Source organism: Dendrobates tinctorius, unplaced genomic scaffold (genome assembly GCF_039654945.1).
Source record: "Dendrobates tinctorius isolate UK_male_01 unplaced genomic scaffold, ASM3965494v1 ptg000159l, whole genome shotgun sequence".
In the NCBI taxonomy this organism is placed as follows: domain Eukaryota; kingdom Metazoa; phylum Chordata; class Amphibia; order Anura; family Dendrobatidae; genus Dendrobates; species Dendrobates tinctorius.
Genome location: NW_027361826.1, coordinates 14351306 through 14374560, shown reverse-complemented (window position 1 = coordinate 14374560; position 23255 = coordinate 14351306). Strand labels below are relative to the sequence as shown.

Sequence of the window (23255 nt, the reverse complement as noted above, 5' to 3'; positions counted from 1 at the left end):
CACATATTGCTAATTACTACCGACCACCAGGAAATATATTGTGTGCATACGTTAGCACTAGGGTAGAAGACTATGAAGAGTAGTGAATAAAGCTTACAAATATAAATTACCGGTCTAATTCACAATAACATATGTAGCAATTCCCTCTTATCAGATACTAAACAATATACAAAATTAACCCAGCACTGAAGATACATTTCTAGTTGTTTTGCTATCGTTCCGCTTACGGACCCTGTGATGGCGGATCTCCTGCTTTGCACTGATGAGGAGTAAAACCCTAAAATGTGTCTGCGGATGGAATGTCTGGTTTGGTTTCTTATCCTAAGTCATGTAGAAAGGCTCATTTAAAAGGCCGATATTGACTCTTAGGATTGCTGTCCCCTATAGGTGCCCATGGAGCCCCTGTCCTTTTCCTCTCTGAAGAGTATTTGCATATTTACTTCCCAGAGGAGCATTGTATTGCTGTAAAGCCTCCTTACGCCAACAAGGCACCTTCCACAAGGACAGACATTCCCCTTTAGAAAAATAAATGTGTTTGGGGCACGTTGTGTTTTCTCCATGAGTTTAAGGCTGTGTGCCCACGTTGCGTTTTTTTAAGCGTTTTTGATGCGTTTTTCGGGGTCAAACCGCATCAGAAAAGCTTAAAAGAAGCATCCCATTCATTTTAATGATTTTTGGCCTTTTTGGGCCAATGGATGCATTTTTTACCGCTAAGGAAACGCTTAGCGGTAAAAAACGCAGCATGTTCATTAATTTCCGCTTAGGTCCGCGTTTTTGGCTATTTCCTATAGTCCAGAAGACGCGTGGAAAAAAACCGCACGGTTTTTGTGCAAAAATCGCGGAAAAAAATGCGCGTTTTCTGGGAAGGAGACCCGTTTCCTGAGCGTTTAAAAACGCTAACGTGGGCACATAGCCTTAAACGTCTCAAAAAAGAAAAAAGTGATCTCTTATTAATCCAGGTTTAACTCTTTACCGACAAACATCTATGTCCTGTTTTGGCTCTCTGATGTTGCCAACTTTGCCGGCAGATGATGGCTGTGATATTGCATTTCTGACAGCGGGGTGGCAGAGGGGCGCCTCATTCTATGCATCCATCATCGTCCCTGTGACATGATCGTAGGTGTCTGTGTTGCCATGACGTTTGGGGGTCTACTGATGACCGCGCGCCTGGTTTGTGCTCATAGCAGACAGTGATTTTTCAAGTCTCCTAAGGGGACTAACAAATAGTGAAAATTGGAAAAAAAAATATGAGAGAAAAAGTATGCAAATTGAAAAAACACTTCCTTTTCCCCCTTTAAAATAAAGAAAAATACTATTGCGGTATCGCTATATCCTTAAAAATCTGTGACAATATGAAATTAATTAAACCGATCTGTAAACAGGGTAATGAGATAAAAATCAAAACGCCAGAATTACATTTTTTTTGGCCTGCCTAAACAATTAAAAAAACAAAAAAACAAAACAATAATAGGTGATCAAAACGTCAGATCTACACCAAAATGGTATAAATAAAAACTTCAACTCAGGATGCAAAAAATAAGCCCCCGTAAGCTTAGAGAGTGCAAAGGGTGAAAAGTCATGGCTCTTGGAAGGAGGAGAGGAATAATAGAAAATGGAAAATAGCCATGTCAGGAGGGGGTTAATTAATCCATGCAGACAATTTAGCACATCAAGTCGGAGTGATGAGCATTACTTGTAATGAAATCCTAATTTCTGTTTCCTCGGGTGCTTTTACTTCTGACTTTCATTCTCATAAGTTCTTTGATGTATCTTTTGTAGTATTCTCAGTTGTTTTTCTTTTGGCGCCATGTATGTGTATGTGTTCTTTTGTAGTATTCTCAGTTGTTTTTCTGTTGGCGCCACGACCTGTTATTAAGTTCCTGTGTTGCCATTATCTTCCTTCTTTGGCAGCCCGCTCCCAAACCGCTGGATATGAAAATGAAGTTTGTCTGCGGGCAGTGCTTGCGCAACGGTCGAGAGATTGAGGCTGATCGTGATGGAAAGTATTGCACTGCCAAAGCGAGACATAGGTACGGAGACAATGGTCATTGCCATCAATGATTGGACGCCGTTACATCACTGACATTCAGGTTACACCTTATAATGAGTAATGACTCTGTCATCGCACTACAATGAACATGGACATTACTTTTGGAAGGGTAACCTAAACACCCATTCTTCTGCCTAGTGACCTCACATGGCTAGGCTGAAAGGCACCAGGGTTGGCACATGGCATGGAGACAAAAGCTGTTAAAGATGCTCTTTACCTGCAGTATATATCGGTGTACATCCACATAACCCTCTCTTAGTTCTTAAAGGGGTTTTGCACGACTATTCTAAATTTGCCATAGTGAAGGAATAAGTGTAAAGGAATTGGTAAAAAATATTTAAAAAATATTTTAGCTACCACTCCAATCCCCTACTGCTCTTATAGTTTCGTACCGGGCTTGAAGTAATGATGTCCCATTCATTCAGTCATCGGATGACCGCTGAGGCCTCTGACTGCAGATTCATCTGAATGAATAAATGGGACATCAAGACTTCCCAGTACTGAGGTGCTGGCTACAGCCGCACGGATTGGAGCGGTAAGTTGCATTTTTTTTTTTTTTTTTTCACTATCCATTTGTTCGGACAGATTTTGAAGGCCCTAATAACCTTTTTATTAATTCTGCCCTAGAACTGACCACTTTCTTTTCTATTTTACAGCTGGACGAACGATAAGCGAGTGTTGTTGGTGATGTCAAAGGCCAAAAAAAAATGGGTTCCCATCAGAGCCCTTCCATCCATCCGCAATTTTCCTCAGCAGTATGAGGTATTTTTTTTGCCAATTTAGTAAATGAAAACTAATGCATTGGTTGCCTTTCATATTTTAGTGGAAATCAAGCTAGTGCCTTTCTGTTGTCAGCACCACACACACCTTGTGCCGTTCTGTCGTCAGCACCACACGCTCCTTGTGCCTTTCTGTCATCAGCACCACACGCACTTTGTGCCTTTCTGTTGTCAGCACCACACGCGCCTTGTGCCTTTCTGTCGTCAGCACCACACGCGCCTTGTGCCTTTCTGTCGTCAGCACCACACGCACCTTGTGCCTTTCTGTCATCAGCACCACACGCACCTTGTGCCTTTCTGTGATCAGCACCACACGCCCTTGTGCCTTTCTGTCATCAGCACCACACACACCTTGTGCCTTTCTGTCATCAGCACCACAGTCATCAGCACCACACGCACCTTGTGTCTTTCTGTCATCAACACCACACGCGCCTTGTGCCTTTCTGTCGTCAGCACCACACGCACCTTGTGCCTTTCTGTCGTCAGCACCACACGCGCCTTGTGCCTTTCTGTCGTCAGCACCACACGCGCCTTGTGCCTTTCTGTCGTCAGCACCACACGTACCTTGTGCCGTTCTGTCGTCAGCACCACACGCTCCTTGTGCCTTTCTGTCATCAGCACCACACGCACTTTGTGCCTTTCTGTTGTCAGCACCACACGCACCTTGTGCCTTTCTGTCGTCAGCACCACACGCTCCTTGTGCCTTTCTGTCATCAGCACCACACGCACTTTGTGCCTTTCTGTCATCAGCACCACACGCACCTTGTGCTTTTCTGTCATCAGAACCACACGCACTTTGTGCCTTTCTGTCATCAGCACCACACGCACCTTGTGCTTTTCTGTCATCAGAACCACACACACCTTGTGCCATTCTGTTGTCAGCACCAGACGCACCACCTGCTTTTCTGTCATCAGCATCACACGCGCCTTGTGCCTTTCTGTCGTCAGCACCACACGCGCCTTGTGCCTTTCTGTCGTCAGCACCACACGCGCCTTGTGCCTTTCTGTCCTCAGCACCACACACACCTTGTGCCTTTCTGTCCTCAGCACCACACACACCTTGTGCCTTTCTGTCATCAGCACCACACGCGCCTTGTGCCTTTCTGTCATCAGCACCACACGCGCCTTGTGCCTTTCTGTCATCAGCACCACACGTGCCTTGTGCCTTTCTGTCATCAGCACCACACACACCTTGTGCCTTTCTGTCATCAGCACCACACGCGCCTTGTGCCTTTCTGTCATCAGCACCACACGCGCTTTATGCCTTTCTGTCGTCAGCACCACACGCGCCTTGTGCCTTTCTGTCGTCAGCACCACACACCTTGCACTTTTCTGTCTTCAGCACCACTCGTGCCTTGTTCCTTTTTTGTCGTCAGCACCACACGCAACTTGTGCCTTTTCTGTTGTCAGCACCTTGTGCCTTTTCTGTCTTCAGCACCACACGTACCTTGTTCCTTTTCTGTCTTCATCACCACTCGCACCTTGTTCCTTTTCTGTCGTCAGCACCACACGCACCTTGTTCCTTTCTGTCATCAGCACCACACGCGCCTTGTGCCTTTCTGTCGTCAGCACCACACGCGCCTTGTGCCTTTCTGTCGTCAGCACCACACGCACCTTGTGCCTTTCTGTCATCAGCACCACACGCACCTTGTGCCTTTCTGTGATCAGCACCACACGCCCTTGTGCCTTTCTGTCATCAGCACCACACACACCTTGTGCCTTTCTGTCATCAGCACCACAGTCATCAGCACCACACGCACCTTGTGTCTTTCTGTCATCAACACCACATGCGCCTTATGCCTTTCTGTCGTCAGCACCACACGCACCTTGTGCCTTTCTGTCGTCAGCACCACACGCGCCTTGTGCCTTTCTGTCGTCAGCACCACACGCGCCTTGTGCCTTTCTGTCGTCAGCACCACACGTACCTTGTGCCGTTCTGTCGTCAGCACCACACGCTCCTTGTGCCTTTCTGTCATCAGCACCACACGCACTTTGTGCCTTTCTGTTGTCAGCACCACACGCACCTTGTGCCTTTCTGTCGTCAGCACCACACGCTCCTTGTGCCTTTCTGTCATCAGCACCACACGCACTTTGTGCCTTTCTGTCATCAGCACCACACGCACCTTGTGCTTTTCTGTCATCAGAACCACACGCACTTTGTGCCTTTCTGTCATCAGCACCACACGCACCTTGTGCTTTTCTGTCATCAGAACCACACACACCTTGTGCCATTCTGTTGTCAGCACCAGACGCACCACCTGCTTTTCTGTCATCAGCATCACACGCGCCTTGTGCCTTTCTGTCGTCAGCACCACACGCGCCTTGTGCCTTTCTGTCGTCAGCACCACACGCGCCTTGTGCCTTTCTGTCCTCAGCACCACACACACCTTGTGCCTTTCTGTCCTCAGCACCACACACACCTTGTGCCTTTCTGTCATCAGCACCACACGCGCCTTGTGCCTTTCTGTCATCAGCACCACACGCGCCTTGTGCCTTTCTGTCATCAGCACCACACGTGCCTTGTGCCTTTCTGTCATCAGCACCACACACACCTTGTGCCTTTCTGTCATCAGCACCACACGCGCCTTGTGCCTTTCTGTCATCAGCACCACACGCGCTTTATGCCTTTCTGTCGTCAGCACCACACGCGCCTTGTGCCTTTCTGTCGTCAGCACCACACACCTTGCACTTTTCTGTCTTCAGCACCACTCGTGCCTTGTTCCTTTTTTGTCGTCAGCACCACACGCAACTTGTGCCTTTTCTGTTGTCAGCACCTTGTGCCTTTTCTGTCTTCAGCACCACACGTACCTTGTTCCTTTTCTGTCTTCATCACCACTCGCACCTTGTTCCTTTTCTGTCGTCAGCACCACACGCACCTTGTTCCTTTCTGTCATCAGCACCACACGCGCCTTGTGCCTTTCTGTCGTCAGCACCACACGCGCCTTGTGCCTTTCTGTCGTCAGCACCACACGCACCTTGTGCCTTTCTGTGGTCAGCACCACACACACCTTGTGCCTTTCTGTCATCAGCACCACAGTCATCAGCACCACGCGCACCTTGTGTCTTTCTGTCATCAACACCACACGCGCCTTATGCCTTTCTGTCGTCAGCACCACACGCACCTTGTGCCTTTCTGTCGTCAGCACCACACGCACCTTGTGCCTTTCTGTCGTCAGCACCACACGCACCTTGTGCCTTTCTGTCGTCAGCACCACACGCGCCTTATGCCTTTGTTGTCAGCACCACACGCGCCTTGTTCCTTTCTGTCGTCAGCACCACACGCAACTTATGCCTTTCTGTTGTCAGCACCACGCAGCTTGTTCCTTTTCTGTCGTCAGCACCACACGCACCTTGTTCCTTTTTTGTCGTCAGCACCACACGCACCTTGTTCCTTTTTTGTTGTCAGCACCACACACACCTTGTTCCTTTTTTGTCATCAGCACCACACGCACCGTGTGCCTTTCTGTCGTCAACACCACACGCACTTTGTGCTGTTCTGAATAAAAGTGTATGGACTCTTTCCAATGTAGAAATTAGAGAAAACGGCTGCAGCTATCAGATGTTTATGGTTTATTCTATATCCATATTGGAATGCCCTTTTCATTAATGAGAACATAAATATTAAATAGGTTGTCCGGGTGTGTGCTGAAAGTTTGCAGTCATTTTGTGTGACTGCAGATACCTGAATTCTCACAACGTGCACACCCCACGCTGTCTGTATCCTCTGGCATCAGTGGCGAGAGCGGGCAGTCGTGTGACCGCAAGTATGTGATTTGCAAACTTCCAGATATGTTTCAACTAGATGTGGGCAGCCTTGCTCACTTGTATTTTGTGAGGTCACACAAGTCTAGTCGAAAAGTGGCCAGAAGGATACATGCACACTTAGGGTATGTGCACATGCTGCGGAGTGGTCTGCGGATTTGGCCGCGCGGATTTTGTAAAATCCGCAGGTAAATCTGCAGGTCAAAAGACCTGCGATCTTGCTCTGCGGTTTTTCATCTCCACAATGGAGGAGATGGCAAACCGCAGCGGAATCCGCAGAAAGAATTGACATGTCAATTCTTTCTGCGGTTTTGAAACCGCAGCAAATCCGCGCGGAAAATTCTGCAGCGTCTGCATAGCGTTTTTTTTTTTTTCCATAGGTTAGAATGCTACTGTACACCACAGCAAAAACTGCTGCGGATCCACAGCAGAATCCGCAGCGTGTGCACACACCCTTACGAGCACGCACCTAGAAGAATGACTGCAGACTTTTACCAAAAGACCGAACAACCCCTCTAAGGAGTTTGATAAGTTTGGTGTTTTAGGTGGAACAACTGAAACCCGTTCCTGGCCAGTGACGAAAATGTACATCATGGTCAGGAGCTGGTTTCCACGCTGTGATAAAACACTCCGGGATCGGCTTTGCTGGGGTCATAGGTCACGTGCGTTCAGCATTAAACTCAGGCGCAGAGCTGGGATTCGTGTATAACTGACCCTGGGTCAGGTTTATTAACGGTGAAAGCAATGCAAAAGGAAATAAAACATAAAACAAATCCTTGCCTGTCCGGCACTAACTAGACAATGGACAACCTAACTACCAACTGGCGGGCTTCTCCCGTCCAGCCAAACCACAGTTGCAGTGGGCACTGCTTCCACTCACGTGTGTCTCTCACACAGACAGGCTCTCTGTGTTCCCAGGCTGAGACACTCACACAACCACCTGGCATCCTTTTATATCCACCTCCCATTATCCATTAGTAAGCAGGTGCGATACTGACCAGACTAGGCCACATAGGAAAGGAATCTGGGCGAGATATACCTGCCCTCATCCACAATTCCCACATGATTCTCACATATCCCCCCCCTCTGGTCAGACCACTCCGGTCGAGCAATGACACCCGCCAAACAGTGCACTCGGGACAGGGCATCTGCGTTTCCCATCTGTACTCCCGGGCGGTGCTCCACCGTAAAAGTGTAGGCCTGCAGGGCAAGGAACCACCGGGTCACCCGGCTATTCCGTTCCTTGTTCAAGTGCATCCACTTGAGAGGGGCATGGTCAGTGATCAGCCTGAACTTTCGGCCCACCAGGTAATATTTGAGGGCCTCTAGAGCCCACTTAATGGCGAGGCACTCTTTTTCTACAACTGCATACCTTTGCTCGTGTTTATTCAGCTTCCTGCTGAGATAGAGGACTGGGTGTTCCACTCCGTCCCTCACTGGTGAGAGTACGGCCCCGATACCGGTATCAGAGGCATCCGTTTGTACCACAAACTCACTGCGGAAGTCCGGAGTCACCAGTACGAGCTGAGAGCAAAGTGCCCGTTTTAGGCTATGGAAGGCTTCTTCAGCCGCTAAACTCCATTTAATCATGACGGAGTCTTTCCCTTTTGTAAGATCCGTCAGGGGGGTAGCGATGGCTGCAAAACTGGGTATGAACCGGCGATAATAACCGGCGATAATAACCGGCGATCCCCAGGAAGGCTTGTACCTGCTTCTTGTTGACAGGTTGTGGCCAGTCCTGAACCGCCTGAATCTTATCAACCTGGGGTTTAACAACACCCCTCCCAATTACATACCCCAAATACCGGGCTTCTTCTAGCCCGATGTGACATTTCTTGGGGTTCGCGGTTAGACCTGCCTCCCACAAGTCGTCAATCACAGCTTGTACTTTCTGGAGATGAGTCTCCCAGTCCAAGCTGTAAATGACAATGTCGTCCAAATAGGCCGAAGCGTACTGCCTATGTGGCCTCAGGACTCGATCCATCAGTCTCTGGAAGGTCGCCGGTGCTCCGTGCAGTCCAAACGGCATATACACATACTGAAATAGACCTTCTGGGGTAGCAAATGCTGTCTTTTCTCTGGCAGCCTCCATCAGAGGGATCTGCCAATACCCCTTTGTTAGGTCTAGGGTCGTAATATACCGGGCTTTTCCTATCCGATCTATTAACTCGTCGACCCGGGGCATGGGGTAGGCATCAAATTTTGAGACCGCATTCAGTTTCCTGAAGTCATTGCAGAACCGGATGGTGCCGTTCGGTTTAGGAATTAGCACAATCGGGCTGGACCAAGCACTGTGCGATTCCTCAATGACACCTAACTCTAACATTGCCTTCACTTCTCGGGAAACGGCTTCACGGCGCGCTTCCGGGATTCGGTAGGGCTTTACGTGAACTGTAACACCAGGTTCCGTTACGATGTCATGTTTTATTAGCGTAGTCTGCCCGGGTTTTTCTGAGAAAAACTTTTGGTTGTGAAGTAGAAATTGCCTGACCTCAGTCTTTTGCCGCTCCGAGAGAGTCTCTGCAACCCGTACCTCCGGTATGGTATGCGAGCAGACAGGGCGGGCCAGCTCCGCTGACAAGGCAGACCGATCCTTCCAGGGCTTTATCAGATTTACATGATAAATCTGTTCAGGTTTCCGTTTACCTGCCTGGTATACTTTGTAGTTTACTTCACCAACTCTTTCCTTGATCTCAAAGGGGCCCTGCCACTTTGCCAGGAACTTACTGTCCACCGTGGGGACCAGGATCAACACCCTATCTCCGGGTGCAAACGTACGGATCTTGGCGCCCCTATCTTAGATTGTTTTTTGGGCTCCTTGAGCCTGTATCATGTGTTCTTTAACGATAGGCATAACAGCCGCAATACGGTCCTGCATTTGTGTGACGTGATCTATCACTGTTTTAAACGGAGTGACCTGACCCTCCCAGGTTTCCTTTGCAACGTCTAACAGTCCGCGAGGACGTCGGGCGTACAATAACTCGAAAGGCGAGAATCCCGTGGAAGACTGGGGTACTTCCCTGATGGCAAAAAGCAAATACGGAAGTAAATAGTCCCAGTTCTTCCCATCCTTGTCTATCACCTTTCTCAGCATCTGCTTCAGAGTTTTATTGAACCGTTCGACCAACCCGTCTGTTTGAGGGTGATACACGGATGTGCGTAACGGTTCGATTTGTAACAATCGGCAGAGCTCCTTCATTACCCTGGACATAAAGGGGGTCCCCTGGTCGGTGAGTATCTGTTTTGGTATACCGACCCGACTAAACACATGCACCAGTTCCTTGGCAATCGTCTTGGTGGCCGTGTTACGCAAAGGGATGGCCTCCGGGTAACGAGTGGCATAATCCAAGATGACCAGGATATGTTGGTGTCCACGTGCAGACCGTGGAAGGGGCCCAACTAAATCCATCCCAATCCTCTCAAACGGGACTTCAATAATAGGTAGGGGTACCAAAGGGCTACAGAACCGGGGCTTAGGTGCAGAGGCTTGGCAGTCAGGACAAGACTCACAATATACACGGATATCGTGATGCATGCCTGGCCAAACAAAACAGTGTAATATCCTTTCGGTGGTTTTCTGGACTCCCAGGTGACCTCCCATCACATGTCCGTGGGCCAGGTCCAGCACCTGCCGCCGGTAGGGTTTTGGCACGACTAATAGTTGCACCGTATCTTCCCCCTTTTTCTCTATCTGATAGAGTAAATCATTCTCCAGAACCATGTAAGGATATGCCAGCCTAGAGCCAGGTTCTACGGGTACCCCATTTATCACTTTTACATTTGTCCTAGCCTGAGAAAGGGTAGGATCCTTTATTTGCTCGCTTTGGAAGTCATCTTTCTGAACTTCTAAATCCGGCAAACGGGGAGGTGGACGGCTATCAGCCTCCTCCTCTTCCCCGGTCTCCTCCGTATCACCCGCCATGACTGAAAACGGGAACTGCAGGTCATTTCCCGCAGACTCTTCCCCCGAGTCTTCCGGGGAGACCTCTTCCAGGGGTTCGGGACCCACACGCGCCCTGGGAGAAGAATCATGTACACGATTACCCGAGGGCATCAACTGACTCTCCCACAATTGCCAGAAGTGGGGAAAATCCCGGCCCAGGATAACATCATGCAATAACGCCGGGACGAGTCCCACTTTATGTTGCACAGACCCATAGGAAGTAGTAATGCATATGATCGTGGTGAGGTGCGAACAGGTGTCTCCATGCACACACGTTACAGAAAAGTTGTCTGATGGTCCAGTCGGGGCTGACACCAGACTGGCCTTCACCAGAGTCACCACGCTTCCCGAGTCTAACAATGCCACCACATTTTTGCCATCAACAGTTAAATCACACAAGCGTTTTTCCACATCCTTTTGACCGGCATTCACACTCACTACCCGTGCAACCATAGACATGCGGTTTTTAGAGTCTGTGACGTCGCACTGCATGGGTTCAGTAGTGACCGGACAGTTCGCAGCAATAGGTCCCATCTCTTGGCAGCGGAAACACCTAACGGGCCCCTTGCTTAGACCATAGTTCGTTACTCTCAGCCTCGCAGTGCGGGCAGTCCCGTTTTCCTCCCCCACTGTCTTAGGGATTTTTCCATCTCCCCTACTCCCTGGAACAGTCTTACCGGTTCCACGTGGAGATGATGAAGAACGAGGTGGGGTAGCGTCGTCTCGGAGTCCTTCCGCCACGGAGTAACGTTCAACCAGATCCACCAGTTGATCTGCCGTCGTAGGATTTCCATGGCTTACCCACTTCCTCAGGGCTGGCGGTAGAGCTCTCAGGTACTTGTCCATGACGACTCTCTGGATTATCTCTGGCGCTGTCAACACCTCGGGTTGTAGCCACTTCTTCGTCACGTGGATCAGGTCGAACATCTGGGACCGCGGTGGTTTATCCGGCTGATAAGTCCATTGATGCACTCTCTGTGCACGGACAGCGGTCGTCACTCCCAGCCGGGCCAAGATCTCGGCTTTCAATTTGTCAAAGTCCTGCGCGGCTTCAGGCTCTAAGTCATAATAAGCCTTTTGGGCCTCACCGGAAAGAAACGGGGCAATCAGGCCGGCCCATCGTGCCTTCGGCCATTTTTCTCGCACGGCCGTCCGTTCAAACGTGGTCAGGTATGCCTCGACGTCATCTTCGGTCGTCATTTTCTGCCAGTACCGACTCACGTGAATCACTCTCGACTCAGCTTCCAGGTTAAGCTCAGGTAAGCTTGCCAAGCGCTGCGCCACCTGCTGGAGAAGCGAACGATCGGCAACTGTCATGTCCACCAACTCCTTCAGCTGGGCCATCATCACCCGATTAGCTTCTTGCTGGACGGCGGTGGACTGTACCAGCGCTTTCACCACGTCCTCCATGCTCATGCTTGCAACGTGATGCCCGCGTTCTCCACCACAATGTGCTAAAACACTCCGGGATCGGCTTTGCTGGGGTCAAAGGTCACGTGCGTTCAGCATTAAACTCAGGCGCAGAGCTGGGATTCGTGTATAACTGACCCTGGGTCAGGTTTATTAACGGTGAAAGCAATGCAAAAGGAAATAAAACATAAAACAAATCCTTGCCTGTCCAGCACTAACTAAACAATGGACAACCTAACTACCAACTGGCGGGCTTCTCCCATCCAGCCAAACCACAGTTGCAGTGGGCACTGCTTCCTCTCACACAGACAGGCTCTCTGTGTTCCCAGGCTGAGACACTCACACAACCACCTGGCATCCTTTTATATCCACCTCCCATTATTCATTAGCAAGCAGGTGCGATACTGACCAGACTAGGCCACATAGGAAAGGTATCTGGGCGAGATATACCTGCCCTCATCCACTATTCCCACATGATTCTCACAACGCCATGTTCATGACAAGCGTATTGTTTTTTTGTGTTTTTGTTTTTTTCATACATGGGGATTTTAAGAGCATTTAGGTTGTCTCTTGGTTCATTATTCTAACAGGTTTTGCCTTCTTTTTTTTCTGGTACTTGGGTTCTAATTTTTATATTCATATATTATTCAGTTTTTGTTTGTAGTGATTGGGATGTAAAATACAAATGAAAATATGTACCTGAGTTTAACGTTTTTTGAAGACCAAAAAGTGCCGTAGGGGCCAGTCTAGAAACAGCAATTCGATCTGGCATTGGCTTTTTTTTAAATAAGTTTTGTGTTGTTTTTTTTTTTGTTTTTTTTTTTCAATTTTGCTTTTCATTTCTTTATTTTTAACTTATTTCACACATTTATGCCCCTCAATAAGGTCATAAAAGACTTTTATGTCAATAGTTCAATAATTTTTTTTTTTCATTGCGGACTGCCCTTGTAATTGGGGCGGACATATTAGCCTCTTAGAGGGTACATTCAACTTCGTCCCTTCCCACCTCCTGATCTGAGTCTGCTAGGACCCAGCAGCTCCCTCCAGGCCGTCAGATGTGCTGTTCGTGTTAATGTTCATTCTGCACTGTATAATCGACGATCAAGAAGGCAGAGATGGTACTTAACGGTCTTTGCCTTCTGTATGGGGAGTCTGGTTGTCTCTGACGGGATTCAGTCCCCTCCATGCAGCTGCTGACTTTTCTGAAACATTCTTTTGTAAAGCTATGCGGACTAGCCTAGTTTTTTAAAGGAGTAAACCCTGTAAAAGCAAATCACGAAAATTGCAGATTTGCTATTGAAATTGCCATGTGAAGGTACGTTGTAGCCAATGTAGAACGAAAAAACGTCTTTCTAAAGGCCCCAAATAGAGCTGTCCTGAAGGGGTTAATGACCAGCATGGCATCCAGCTAAGCAGGCTGGGGTGGATTATAACGATGTGCATTAGATCAGACTATTAAAAATGACTGTTACCTAATATGACCCGTGCCATATTCTGTAGGTTAATAGGTGGAAAATTAAACCTGCTTGGACGAGGTTTGGGGCTTTATTTTTGCAATTTTCTAAAGGTAAATGGTGTAACTTAAAATGTGCAACTTTTCAAGACAAAGACAAAAAACCTTGTTCTCCGTGCCAGCAACATACCCTAATGCATCCGGCGTTTGCAGAGATGCCTCGGGGTATTCTCGCAGGTGGTAACCTCATCTTGATATTTCCCCTTTGCCCGATTGTCACATAGCGTCACTATATCATGATGCCAAAAACTTCTCATTTCCGCCACAGATCTGCATCCATGTGCAAAATGGCAAGAAGTGCCAGTACACTGGACCCTGCACATTTGCACATTACACCGAGGAAAAAGACGTCTGGACTTTTATGAAGGAGAACAAAGGTCAGTGATTACAAAGGTGTGCTAGCCCTTTAAATTAGAGCGTAAGCTCTTCAGCTGTATTTCCAAGCCACGTTCCCTATTGCATCATGTATAATACATTTACATTTTTAAATTATTTTTTTTTAATCTCTTTAGTCCTGGATCTACAGCTGATCTTCGACTTGTGTAATAAGAACAACACCCCAGCTGAGAAACCTGGAAAAATGGCGGCGGCAGCAGCCGGACCTCACAAAGAAGGCGAGAAACAGATAGTCATGCCAACAGATTACGCAGATCTTATGGTAATGTGATCTTTCTTCCCGGCTGGTGTCAGGGAGGGAATGTTATTAGGAATGCAGTACGGATTGATATTAAAGGCCCCGGGAATGTGATGGGGGATATTAAATAGTGGAGTATTGTCTTTTAAAGGGAACTTGTGATCTGGAAATGTGTGTAAAATAGAAACCTCTTAAAGGGAACCTGTCCAGGGATTCCCTATGAAAGTCCGAGCATGCTAGCTGTGATTGTTATCCAGAGCATGCATATGTGTATGTCACCGGTAGTCAGAAGAGGGCTGGCTAAGCTATGGATTTCTAACCAGACAGCCAGCCCCTGTCTGAAGTCACAGACAGAGAAGGGGCCTGGCTTAGCTACTGAACTTCGCGTCACACAATATTGGTCAAAAACTACACTGAAAATGTTCTTCTGTGCAGAGTCCAAGCCAGGATTGGAGCTTTCTGGTCTCGGGACTGGAGCTGATATCTTGCAATCAGGGCACCTTCCAAGCGGTAGCAACAGAGCATGTGTTTGTCCTAGGTAGTAGTCATCAGTGAAAGGAGAATACAGTGTAATAATGGCGCTGCACACTGCTCCTTTCCAGTAATTGGGGCATGAATCATGCACACTGTACAGCACATTCAAAGACTGAGTCATCTGAACAGTGGGCATGACTGGAGAACAGCTGGGACTGCGCCATGCCCCAATGAATAGAAATGGAACAGGACGCAGCAATTAGAACATTGTTTTGTTTTCTCGTTCGCCTTATTGTGCTGCTGACACTAGGAGGCTGACACTATGCACAAAAAAAGGTTAGCTCCTCCTCCGCAGTGTACACCCCACCGACCGGCAGGAAGTTCCTCAGTTTAGCTTAGTGTCAGTAGGAGGTGGACACGGGTCTTTTATTAGACCCCTATCTACCTCGTCGTGCGTCGTTCCTTTACAGGTTTCGGAGGGATACGGAGTGAACAGTCACATCCGTACTCCCACAAAGAGACTATGAGTACGGCGTGTACTGCCACCCCGTATCCTCATAGGTCTCCGCGGCAGGACCAGGAGCCTCGCACAGGTGCGTGCCAGCTATACGGACGGTCCTTGCCCCCGCCTCCCACCATCTCGCCTACCAGAGCCTGACGGTTGGACGAGGCGTGGATTCCATAAAGACGACAGACAGCGTGGGATTCGCAGGTACCTTTATTGTGGCCCCCGGCCTGGGTGAGTATGCGATCTAGCGGTCCCCCGGCATTTTCATCCTAAGGCGGTCGCCAGGGGACCACGGTAGGGCCTGCGCGCCCGCTTCTCCCCACTGTCGCCGCATCCATGAAGGCCCCTTTTCTTTCGGGCCTTGTTCTGCGCCCCCCCCCCCCCCCCCCCCCCCCCGTTTCTTCTTCATCCCGGCAGGGGTATACAGGGGTCAGGCTGTGGGAAGCAGGGACGCGGCCCGGTGTTGCGGCGCATCTTCCGCGCCGACCCCCTGCTGACAGGCGGCCGGCGCTATTAATTTAGGCCCCGGCTTCATCTCGGGCCTACCGCTGCGTCGCGGCCACGCCCCCTGCCCCTTTCTTCTAAGCGGGCTTCTCTCCCGCCCGTCCTAGGCCTTCCCAGCCCCCTTGCCTCACACCAGCCTGCTATTGGACAGCGGGCGGTGCTAAGGGGATCTCTGCGGCGAGCTCCGCCCTTCTTCTCCCTCTGGCAGCGCGCCCTTTCCCTGTTGGTCGCCATCTTCTCAGCCTGCCAGCCGAACCTCATTCCCTGCCGGATTTCGGTCGCTGGGCCTTTTTTCAGCCGGATTGGCCTGGCCTCATCCTGCAGCCAGATCAGAGAGCGTCGCCCTTGGGGACACCGGACCGTGAGTAGCTCTGCACCTGCAGACTGACACCCTTCTCTGCCTTCTGTCCCCCAACCAGCCGGCACTGCCTCTCTTTTCACTATGTCCAACGCTAAGTCTGATCGTACCCGCTCTGCGTCCAGCCCGACGCCGCTCAGGAGCCATCCATAGCCCCAGGGGCGAGTGAGCCCCCCATGCCGGGTTGGGCCTCCTCTCAATCACAGTCAGTGGCAGACCTCATCAAGGTGTCTCAGTCCCTAGTAGCCGTTCTGGACAAGTTGCCCTTGGGAGCTTCGGCGGGACCCAGCACGTCTCAGGACGTCCCATCTGAGCCAGCCAGCGGCAGTCGCAAGAGGCCCAGGCAGGACCTCCAGGCGGAGTCCTCCCCTCGTCCTACCTCACCCCATAGTCCCCAGCAGTCTCCCTCTCGGGCCTCCTCCCCGGAGTCAGGCGAAGCGCTTTCGGAATCGGAAGGGGTCTTAGAGCTGGATTCGGACCAGGATGCGAACATGAAGGTTACGGTGCAAAACCTCATTGCCGCGATTCACCATACCTTTGACATCGCTGACGCCCCTGCGAAATCCTCAGATCAGGAGGTTTCGTCCAGACGGGCGGAAACACCATCCAGGGTGTTTCCCTTCCATTCTGAGTTTGGAAAGATTTTTACAAAGGAGAGAGAAGATCCGACCAGACGCTTTCAAGGAGGAAAGCGTCTCGGCATGCTGTACCCGTTTGCTAAAGAGCTCACGGACAACTGGGCCGCTTCTCCCTCGGTGGACCCTCCCGTGTCCAGACTTTCTAATAATACGGTCCTTCCGCTGTCAGGTGTGGCGTCGCTAAAAGATTCTAATGATAGGATCATAGAATCTCTAGCAAAATCTGCCTTCGAAGCGGCATCAGCAGCGGTATTTGTTTCTTCTTGGGCAGCAAAGGCCATAGCCACTTGGGCAGATGACCTTCGGCAGGGCATTCTGGATAAGGCACGACCAGAGCATTTGGCCGATCTCGCCAATCAGATTTCCCATGCGGGGGATTATCTGCTTTCTGCCTCCTTGGATGCCGCATCTTGCGCAGTTCAGGCGTCAAGTAACATCGTGGCAATCCGACGTACAATTTGGCTCAAGGCCTGGCAGGCGGACTTGTCCTCTAAAAAGTCTCTGACCAATCTGCCTTTTCAGGGAGTGCGTCTCTTCGGATCACAATTGGATCAGATTATTAAGGACGCTACCGGAGGTACGAGTTCTCTTCTCCCCTCCAAGCCTCGCAAACCTCCTCCAAGGCGTCAGTTTCGTCCCTGTCGGACTTTCCGCCGTTTCAATACGGCGGAAAACCCTTCCAACCAGCAAAGGCCACAGGCACGTCAGGAAAGAAAGAAGGTTTCCTTCAGGCCCACTCCGTCCTGGCGGTCCCACTCTTCCCAGGGAAGACCGTCCAGATCTAGATCTGGACGGTCTACGTCCGCATGACTACCATCGGTCTCCCGTGGGTCCCTTCCAATTGGGAGGTCGACTTCTCTTCTTCAGCGACGTCTGGCTCGCCTCAGTAGAGGATGCTTGGGTCAGAGAGGTTGTATCAACAGGATACAAAATAGAGTTCATTTCTCTTCCACGGGATCGTTTCTTACAATCCCGTCCGCCGAGGGATCCGGCCTTGGTCCCGGGGTTCAGTTCGGCCATCGCCTCTCTTCTCAGTTCCGGGGTGATTGTGCCCGTTCCCGAATCGGAACGCTTCACAGGGTTTTATTCAAACCTGTTTGTGGTGCCGAAAAAGGACGGGACAGTTCGACCCATCTTGGATCTCAAGTTACTCAACAAGAGAGTTCGCCTTCGCCACTTCCGGATGGAGTCAGTTCGCTCGGTAATTGCTTCCATGGAGGAGCAGGAATTCATGGGTTCCATAGACATCCAAGATGCCTATCTACATGTGCCCATATTTCCCGGACATCAGAAGTTCCTGCGGTTTGCGATTCTTCACGAACATTACCAGTTCGTCGCGCTTCCTTTCGGGCTCGCCACCGCTCCCAGAGTCTTCACGAAGATTATGGCGGCGTTGATGGCCTTGTTGAGGCTCAGAGGTCTCGTTCTTTTTCCGTACCTCGACGATATCCTGATCAAGGCCCCCTCCTTTCAACAGGCCCGCCTAAGTGTGGCGATCGTTCTAGACACCCTGTCCAGTTTTGGGTGGATCGTCAACCGGGAAAAGTCCTGTCTGGTCCCTACTCAACGCCTTGTGTTTCTGGGCCTTCTGTTCGACACTCGTCGGTCAAGGGTATTTCTCCCACAAGACAAGATTCTTTCCCTGCAGCAGGGCGTGCGATCATTACAGATCACACGATTTCCATCCCTCAGGTCAGCCATGAGGGTCCTGGGGAAGATGGTGGCGGCGATAGAGGCAGTTCCCTTTGCCCAATTTCACGCCAGGCCACTCCAGCAGGCCATTTTGTCCAGGTGGAACAGGTCGGCTCTGTCTCTGGATCGTCCGGTTCGCCTTTCCTGCCGCATCAGGCGGTCTCTCAACTGGTGGTTGACGTCTCCCCTCATTCTCTTGGGGCGGTCTTTTCCCGTTCACTGGCAGATTGTCACTACGGACGCCAGCCTCATCGGCTGGGGTGCAGTGTTCCGCAATCACACTGTTCAGGGTCGATGGTCGACTCAGGAATCAGCTCTGCAGATCAATGTCCTAGAGATACGGGCGATCCATCTAGCTCTCGTCCACTGGGAAAGGCGCCTCAAGGGCCTGCCTGTCAGGATTCAGACAGACAATGCCACAGCGGTGGCATATATCAACCGCCAAGGGGGGACACGGAGTGTCTCAGCCCTGGCGGAAGTGTCCAGAATTCTTCAATGGGCAGAGACCTTTGTTCCAACGATTTCCGCGGTTCACATTCCCGGCGTGGACAACTGGGCCGCCGATTTCCTCAGCCGCGAGGGTCTCGCGGCAGGGTAATGGTCCCTACATCCGGAGGTGTTTCATCTGCTCTGCCGTCGGTGGGGAACCCCGGATGTAGACCTCATGGCATCTCGCCTCAACAGGAAAGTACCACAATTCGTGTCCAGGTCTCGGGACCCTCTGGCAGTGGGCGCCGACGCTCTGGCCGTCCCTTGGTCACAGTTCGTGCTCCCCTACCTGTTCCCTCCTCTGCCTCTTCTTCCCAAGTTGTTGAAGAAAATCAAAGCAGAGGGGATTCCAGTCATCCTCATCGCCCCGAATTGGCCCAGAAGGTCTTGATTCGCAGACATTGTCAACCTTCTCGCGGACGCCCCCTGGAAGCTTCCCGACGGGCAGATCTGCTGTCTCAAGGCCCGATTTGCCACCCCAATTCTCGGTCGCTCAATTTAACGGCGTGGCTGTTGAGACCGAGGTTTTGAGACGGGCAGGAATCTCTGATCGGGTAATTCATACCATGATCCGCGCCAGAAAGCCTTCTTCTTCGAAGATCTATTACCGCACTTGGAAAGCCTATTTCTCCTGGTGTGAGGCCAATGACATCGCGCCCTTGGTTTTTTCGCTCCCTTCTATTCTAGCGTTTCTTCAGGCAGGGCTGGATGCGGGGCTTGCTCTCAGTTCCTTGAAGGGTCAAGTTTCGGCACTGTCCATTTTATTTCAGAAAACGCTGGCCTCCCGGCCCCAGCTCAGAAACTTCCTCCAGGGTGTGGCTCACACGGTTCCTCCGTACCGAGCTCCCGTGGATCCTTGGGATCTTAATTTGGTTCTTCAGGTTCTGCAGGGTCCTCCTTTTGAACCTCTCAGGGACGTTTCCCTTTCCCTCCTTTCTTGGAAAGTGGCCTTTCTGGTGGCCATTACCTCCATCCGGCGCGTGTCGGAATTAGCGGTACTTTCTTGCCGCTCTCCTTTTTTGGTCCTTCATCAGGACAAGGTAGTTCTGCGGCCTCCGCCCTCTTTTCTTCCGAAGGTGGTATCTTCGTTTCACCTCAATGAGGACATTGTTCTGCCATCCTTCTGCCCGAGCCCAGCTCACCCTCGGGAGCGGTCTTTGGACAAGCTGGACCTAGTCAGGGCATTGAGAGTCTATCTAGCCCGGACGACTTCCTTGTGGAAGTCAGACTCTCTGTTCATCACCCAGCCTCAAAGGCCACTATTGCATGCTGGATCAGATCGGCAATTTTGGAGGCATACCGGGTCAAGCATCGAGTGGCCCCTCCAGGGATCAGAGCGCACTCTACCCGGGCGGTGGGTGCCTCCTGGGCGGTGCACCACAGAGCTTCCGCGCTGCAGCTTTGCAATGCTGCAACGTGGTCATCGGTTCACACCTTTGTGAAATTCTACAGGGTCCACACCTACGCTTCGGCGGACGCCAGCCTATGTAGAAGGATTCTGCAGGCTGCGGTGGCGAGTCCACTGGCCTGATGGAAGTTTGTTTCCCACCCCAGGGACTGCTTTGGGACGTCCCATGGTCTCTGTGTCCCCCAATAAGGCGAACGAGAAAACAGGATTTTTTGGGTTGCTTACCGTAAAATCTGTTTCTCGGAGCCTTCATTGGGGGACACAGCACCCTCCCATGTTCTACAACTCCTGTTCTTATGTTTGTCGGTTTGTTACAGTTGAGTTGTTTGTTCTGCTTTCAATCTATTCTGTTACTTCTCCTACTGCTTTCTCACTAACTGAGGAACTTCCTGCCGGTCGGTGGGGTGTACACTGCGGAGGAGGAGCTAACCTTTTTTTGTGCATAGTGTCAGCCTCCTAGTGGCAGCAGCATACACCCATGGTCTCTGTGTCCCCCAATGAAGGCTCCGCGAAACAGATTTTACGGTAAGCAACCCAAAAATCCTGTTTTCCCCTTTCACTGATGACTGCTACCTGTGTCAGACACATGCTTCACTTGATAATTATCACCTCTGCTTTTACTTACAGGTTCCCTTTAATATATGTGACAGTCTTCTTACTGTGAGATTAGAGTCCTGACCGCTCCACTTCCGGCTCAGGCCCTGCACAGGAGACCATTTTCAGTGTCCGCTTGTGGCCATTGTTTTGTGAAGGAGGCTGGCTGACTGGCTTATTACAATAGCACCTATAACTGAGAGGGGGGGGCATGGCTGACTAGCTCAGTCCCATGGCTTAGCCAGTTTACCTGCTGTGTCACAGGCAACATTGACATCAGACTTGGTTATTAAAATGATCCGGTCAGCCTGCTCCATGCACACATAGCACTGGCCACGTGCTGACCCAGGAGACTGTCTCCCGTGCCACACCAAAGCCAGAAGTGGAGTGGCCACAAGTAGAATCTCTTCACGTGTGCCCTGCTTTTTTTTCCTCCTAAAAGGCTGGTTTCCACTGCTATCTCTGCGGCAAGAACAGCAATAGCGAGAGGCAATGGCAGAAACACATCCAGTCCGAGAAGCATAAGGATCGCGTGTTCACTTTGGAAGGTGAAGAGAGCTCCTGGAAATATCGTTTTCCAGCTGGGGAGTTCAAGCTTTGTGAAAGGTGAGTGTGTGCTTACTCTGTGCATTCGAGGCAGTGGTTGGAAGATCCTGAAGGGTTTGTAGGTCGGTAGAGAAGACTTTTAGAAAGTTACATTGCGACCATAGAAGTTAACTTTCTGGGACCCCTAAAGTTTCCAAAATGTTGAGGCCCTTAGTCTCTCTTCTTAACTGGAGAGTAGAACTAGCCTGTGATGTCCTTCTGGAAACATTTAAAGGGGCTCTGTCAGCACAGAATGACTGTTCAAACCAAGCACAGGCACTCAATGCATCACGGCGCAGCCAATCATTTACATACACCTTCCCAACTGCTTGGTTTCCATCTACCTCCTACCAGCCAGAGCTGTCAATCAAAGAAGAGCGAAAACAAGCTGGTGGGAAGGTGTATATAAACGATTGCCCCCGCCATGATGCACCACGTGCCTCTGCTTGGTTTGAAAAGTCAATTATGTGCTAACCGTTCCTTTAAAGGGATTGTCTATTAAATTTTCTTATTTTGCAGTATTTTTTTATTTTTATTTTAACCCCTTAATGTCCAATGACGGACACAGTCCGTCATCAGACATCTCCCCTGCTTTGATGAGGGCTCCGGCGCTGAGCCCTCATCAAAGCCGGGACATGTCAGCTGTTATGAACAGCTGACATGTGCCCGCAATAGGCGCGAGCGGAATCGCCGTCCGCCCGTGCCTATTAACTAGTTAAATCCCGCTGTCAAAGCTGACAGCGGGCATTTAAATAGCATTTCCGTCCACCGGGCCGGAAATGACCTCATCGCCGACCCTCGTCAATAGCCTATGGAGGCTATTGAAGCATGCCAAAAGTAAAAGAAAAAAAAAAATTTTAAAATTAAAAAAAAATTTAAAAAACCTAAAAGTTCAAATCACCCCCCTTTCGCCCCAATCAAAATAAAACAGTAAAAAAAAATCCCACATACACACATTAGGTATCGTCGCGTTCAGAATCGCCCGATCAATAAAAAAAAAACATTAACCCGATCGCTAAACGGCGTAGCGAGAAAAAAATTCCAAACGCCAGAATTACGTTTTTTTGGTCGCCAAGACATTGCACTAAAATGCAATAACGGGCGATCAAAAGAGCGTATCTGCACAAAAGTGGTATCATTAAAAACATCAGCCCAGCACGGAAAAAGTAAGCCCTCACCCGACCCCAGATCATGAAAAATGGAGATGCTACGGGTCTCGGAAAATTGCGCAAATTTTTTTTTTTTTTTCTTAGCAAACATTGGAATTTTTTTTTAACCACTTAGATAAAAGAGGACATAGACATGTTTGGTGTCTATGAACTCGTAATGACCTGGAGAATCATAATAGCAGGTCAGATTTAGCATCTAGTGAACTTAGCATAAAACAAGTGAGGGATTGCACTTTTTTGGCAATTTCACCGCACTTGGAATTTTTTTCCTGTTTTCGAGTACACGACATGGTAAAGCCAATGGTGTCATTTAAAAGTACAACTCGTCTTGCAAAAAATAAGCCCTCACATGGCCATATAGACGGAAAAATAAATAAGTTATGCCTCTGGAAAGAAGGGGAGGGAAAAATGAAAATGCAAAACCAAAAATACCCCTGGTCGTTAAGGGGTTAAAAACCTAAGTATGACTTGCCTGTTAAAGCAGCTGCCGCTCCAGTTGTCACTTTTCCACTGCTCCCCTGATTATAGGCCGCAGTAGTCTCATTTCGTTTATTGGAGCATGGTCACTGAGGCCAGTGATTGGCTGCAGTGGTAACATGATGTTGTAGAGGAAATATCACCACTGCAGCTTGTCACCAAAGAATTCTGGGGAGCAGCTGAGAGGTGGCATGGACTTCAGGTAAGTAACGTTTTATGTTTTTTTTGCAATCATTAATTGTACAAAAAGGCAAATTAATTCACAGGG

The 23255-nt window shown here is 49.8% G+C and overlaps 1 protein-coding gene across 4 annotated transcripts in view; it reads left to right on the top strand.

Moving 5' to 3' along the window:
* ZC3H7B (zinc finger CCCH-type containing 7B) overlaps nt 1-23255 on the top strand; it is a 107345-nt gene that overhangs the window by 73496 nt on the left and 10594 nt on the right. For all 4 annotated transcript variants that reach the window (XM_073549558.1, XM_073549559.1, XM_073549557.1 and 1 more), the window contains 5 exons: nt 1912-2030; nt 2707-2812; nt 13726-13834; nt 13970-14115; nt 21199-21362. In XM_073549558.1, the coding sequence (XP_073405659.1) occupies nt 1912-2030; nt 2707-2812; nt 13726-13834; nt 13970-14115; nt 21199-21362 (644 nt within the window). The remainder of the gene's footprint in view (nt 1-1911; nt 2031-2706; nt 2813-13725; nt 13835-13969; nt 14116-21198; nt 21363-23255) is intronic.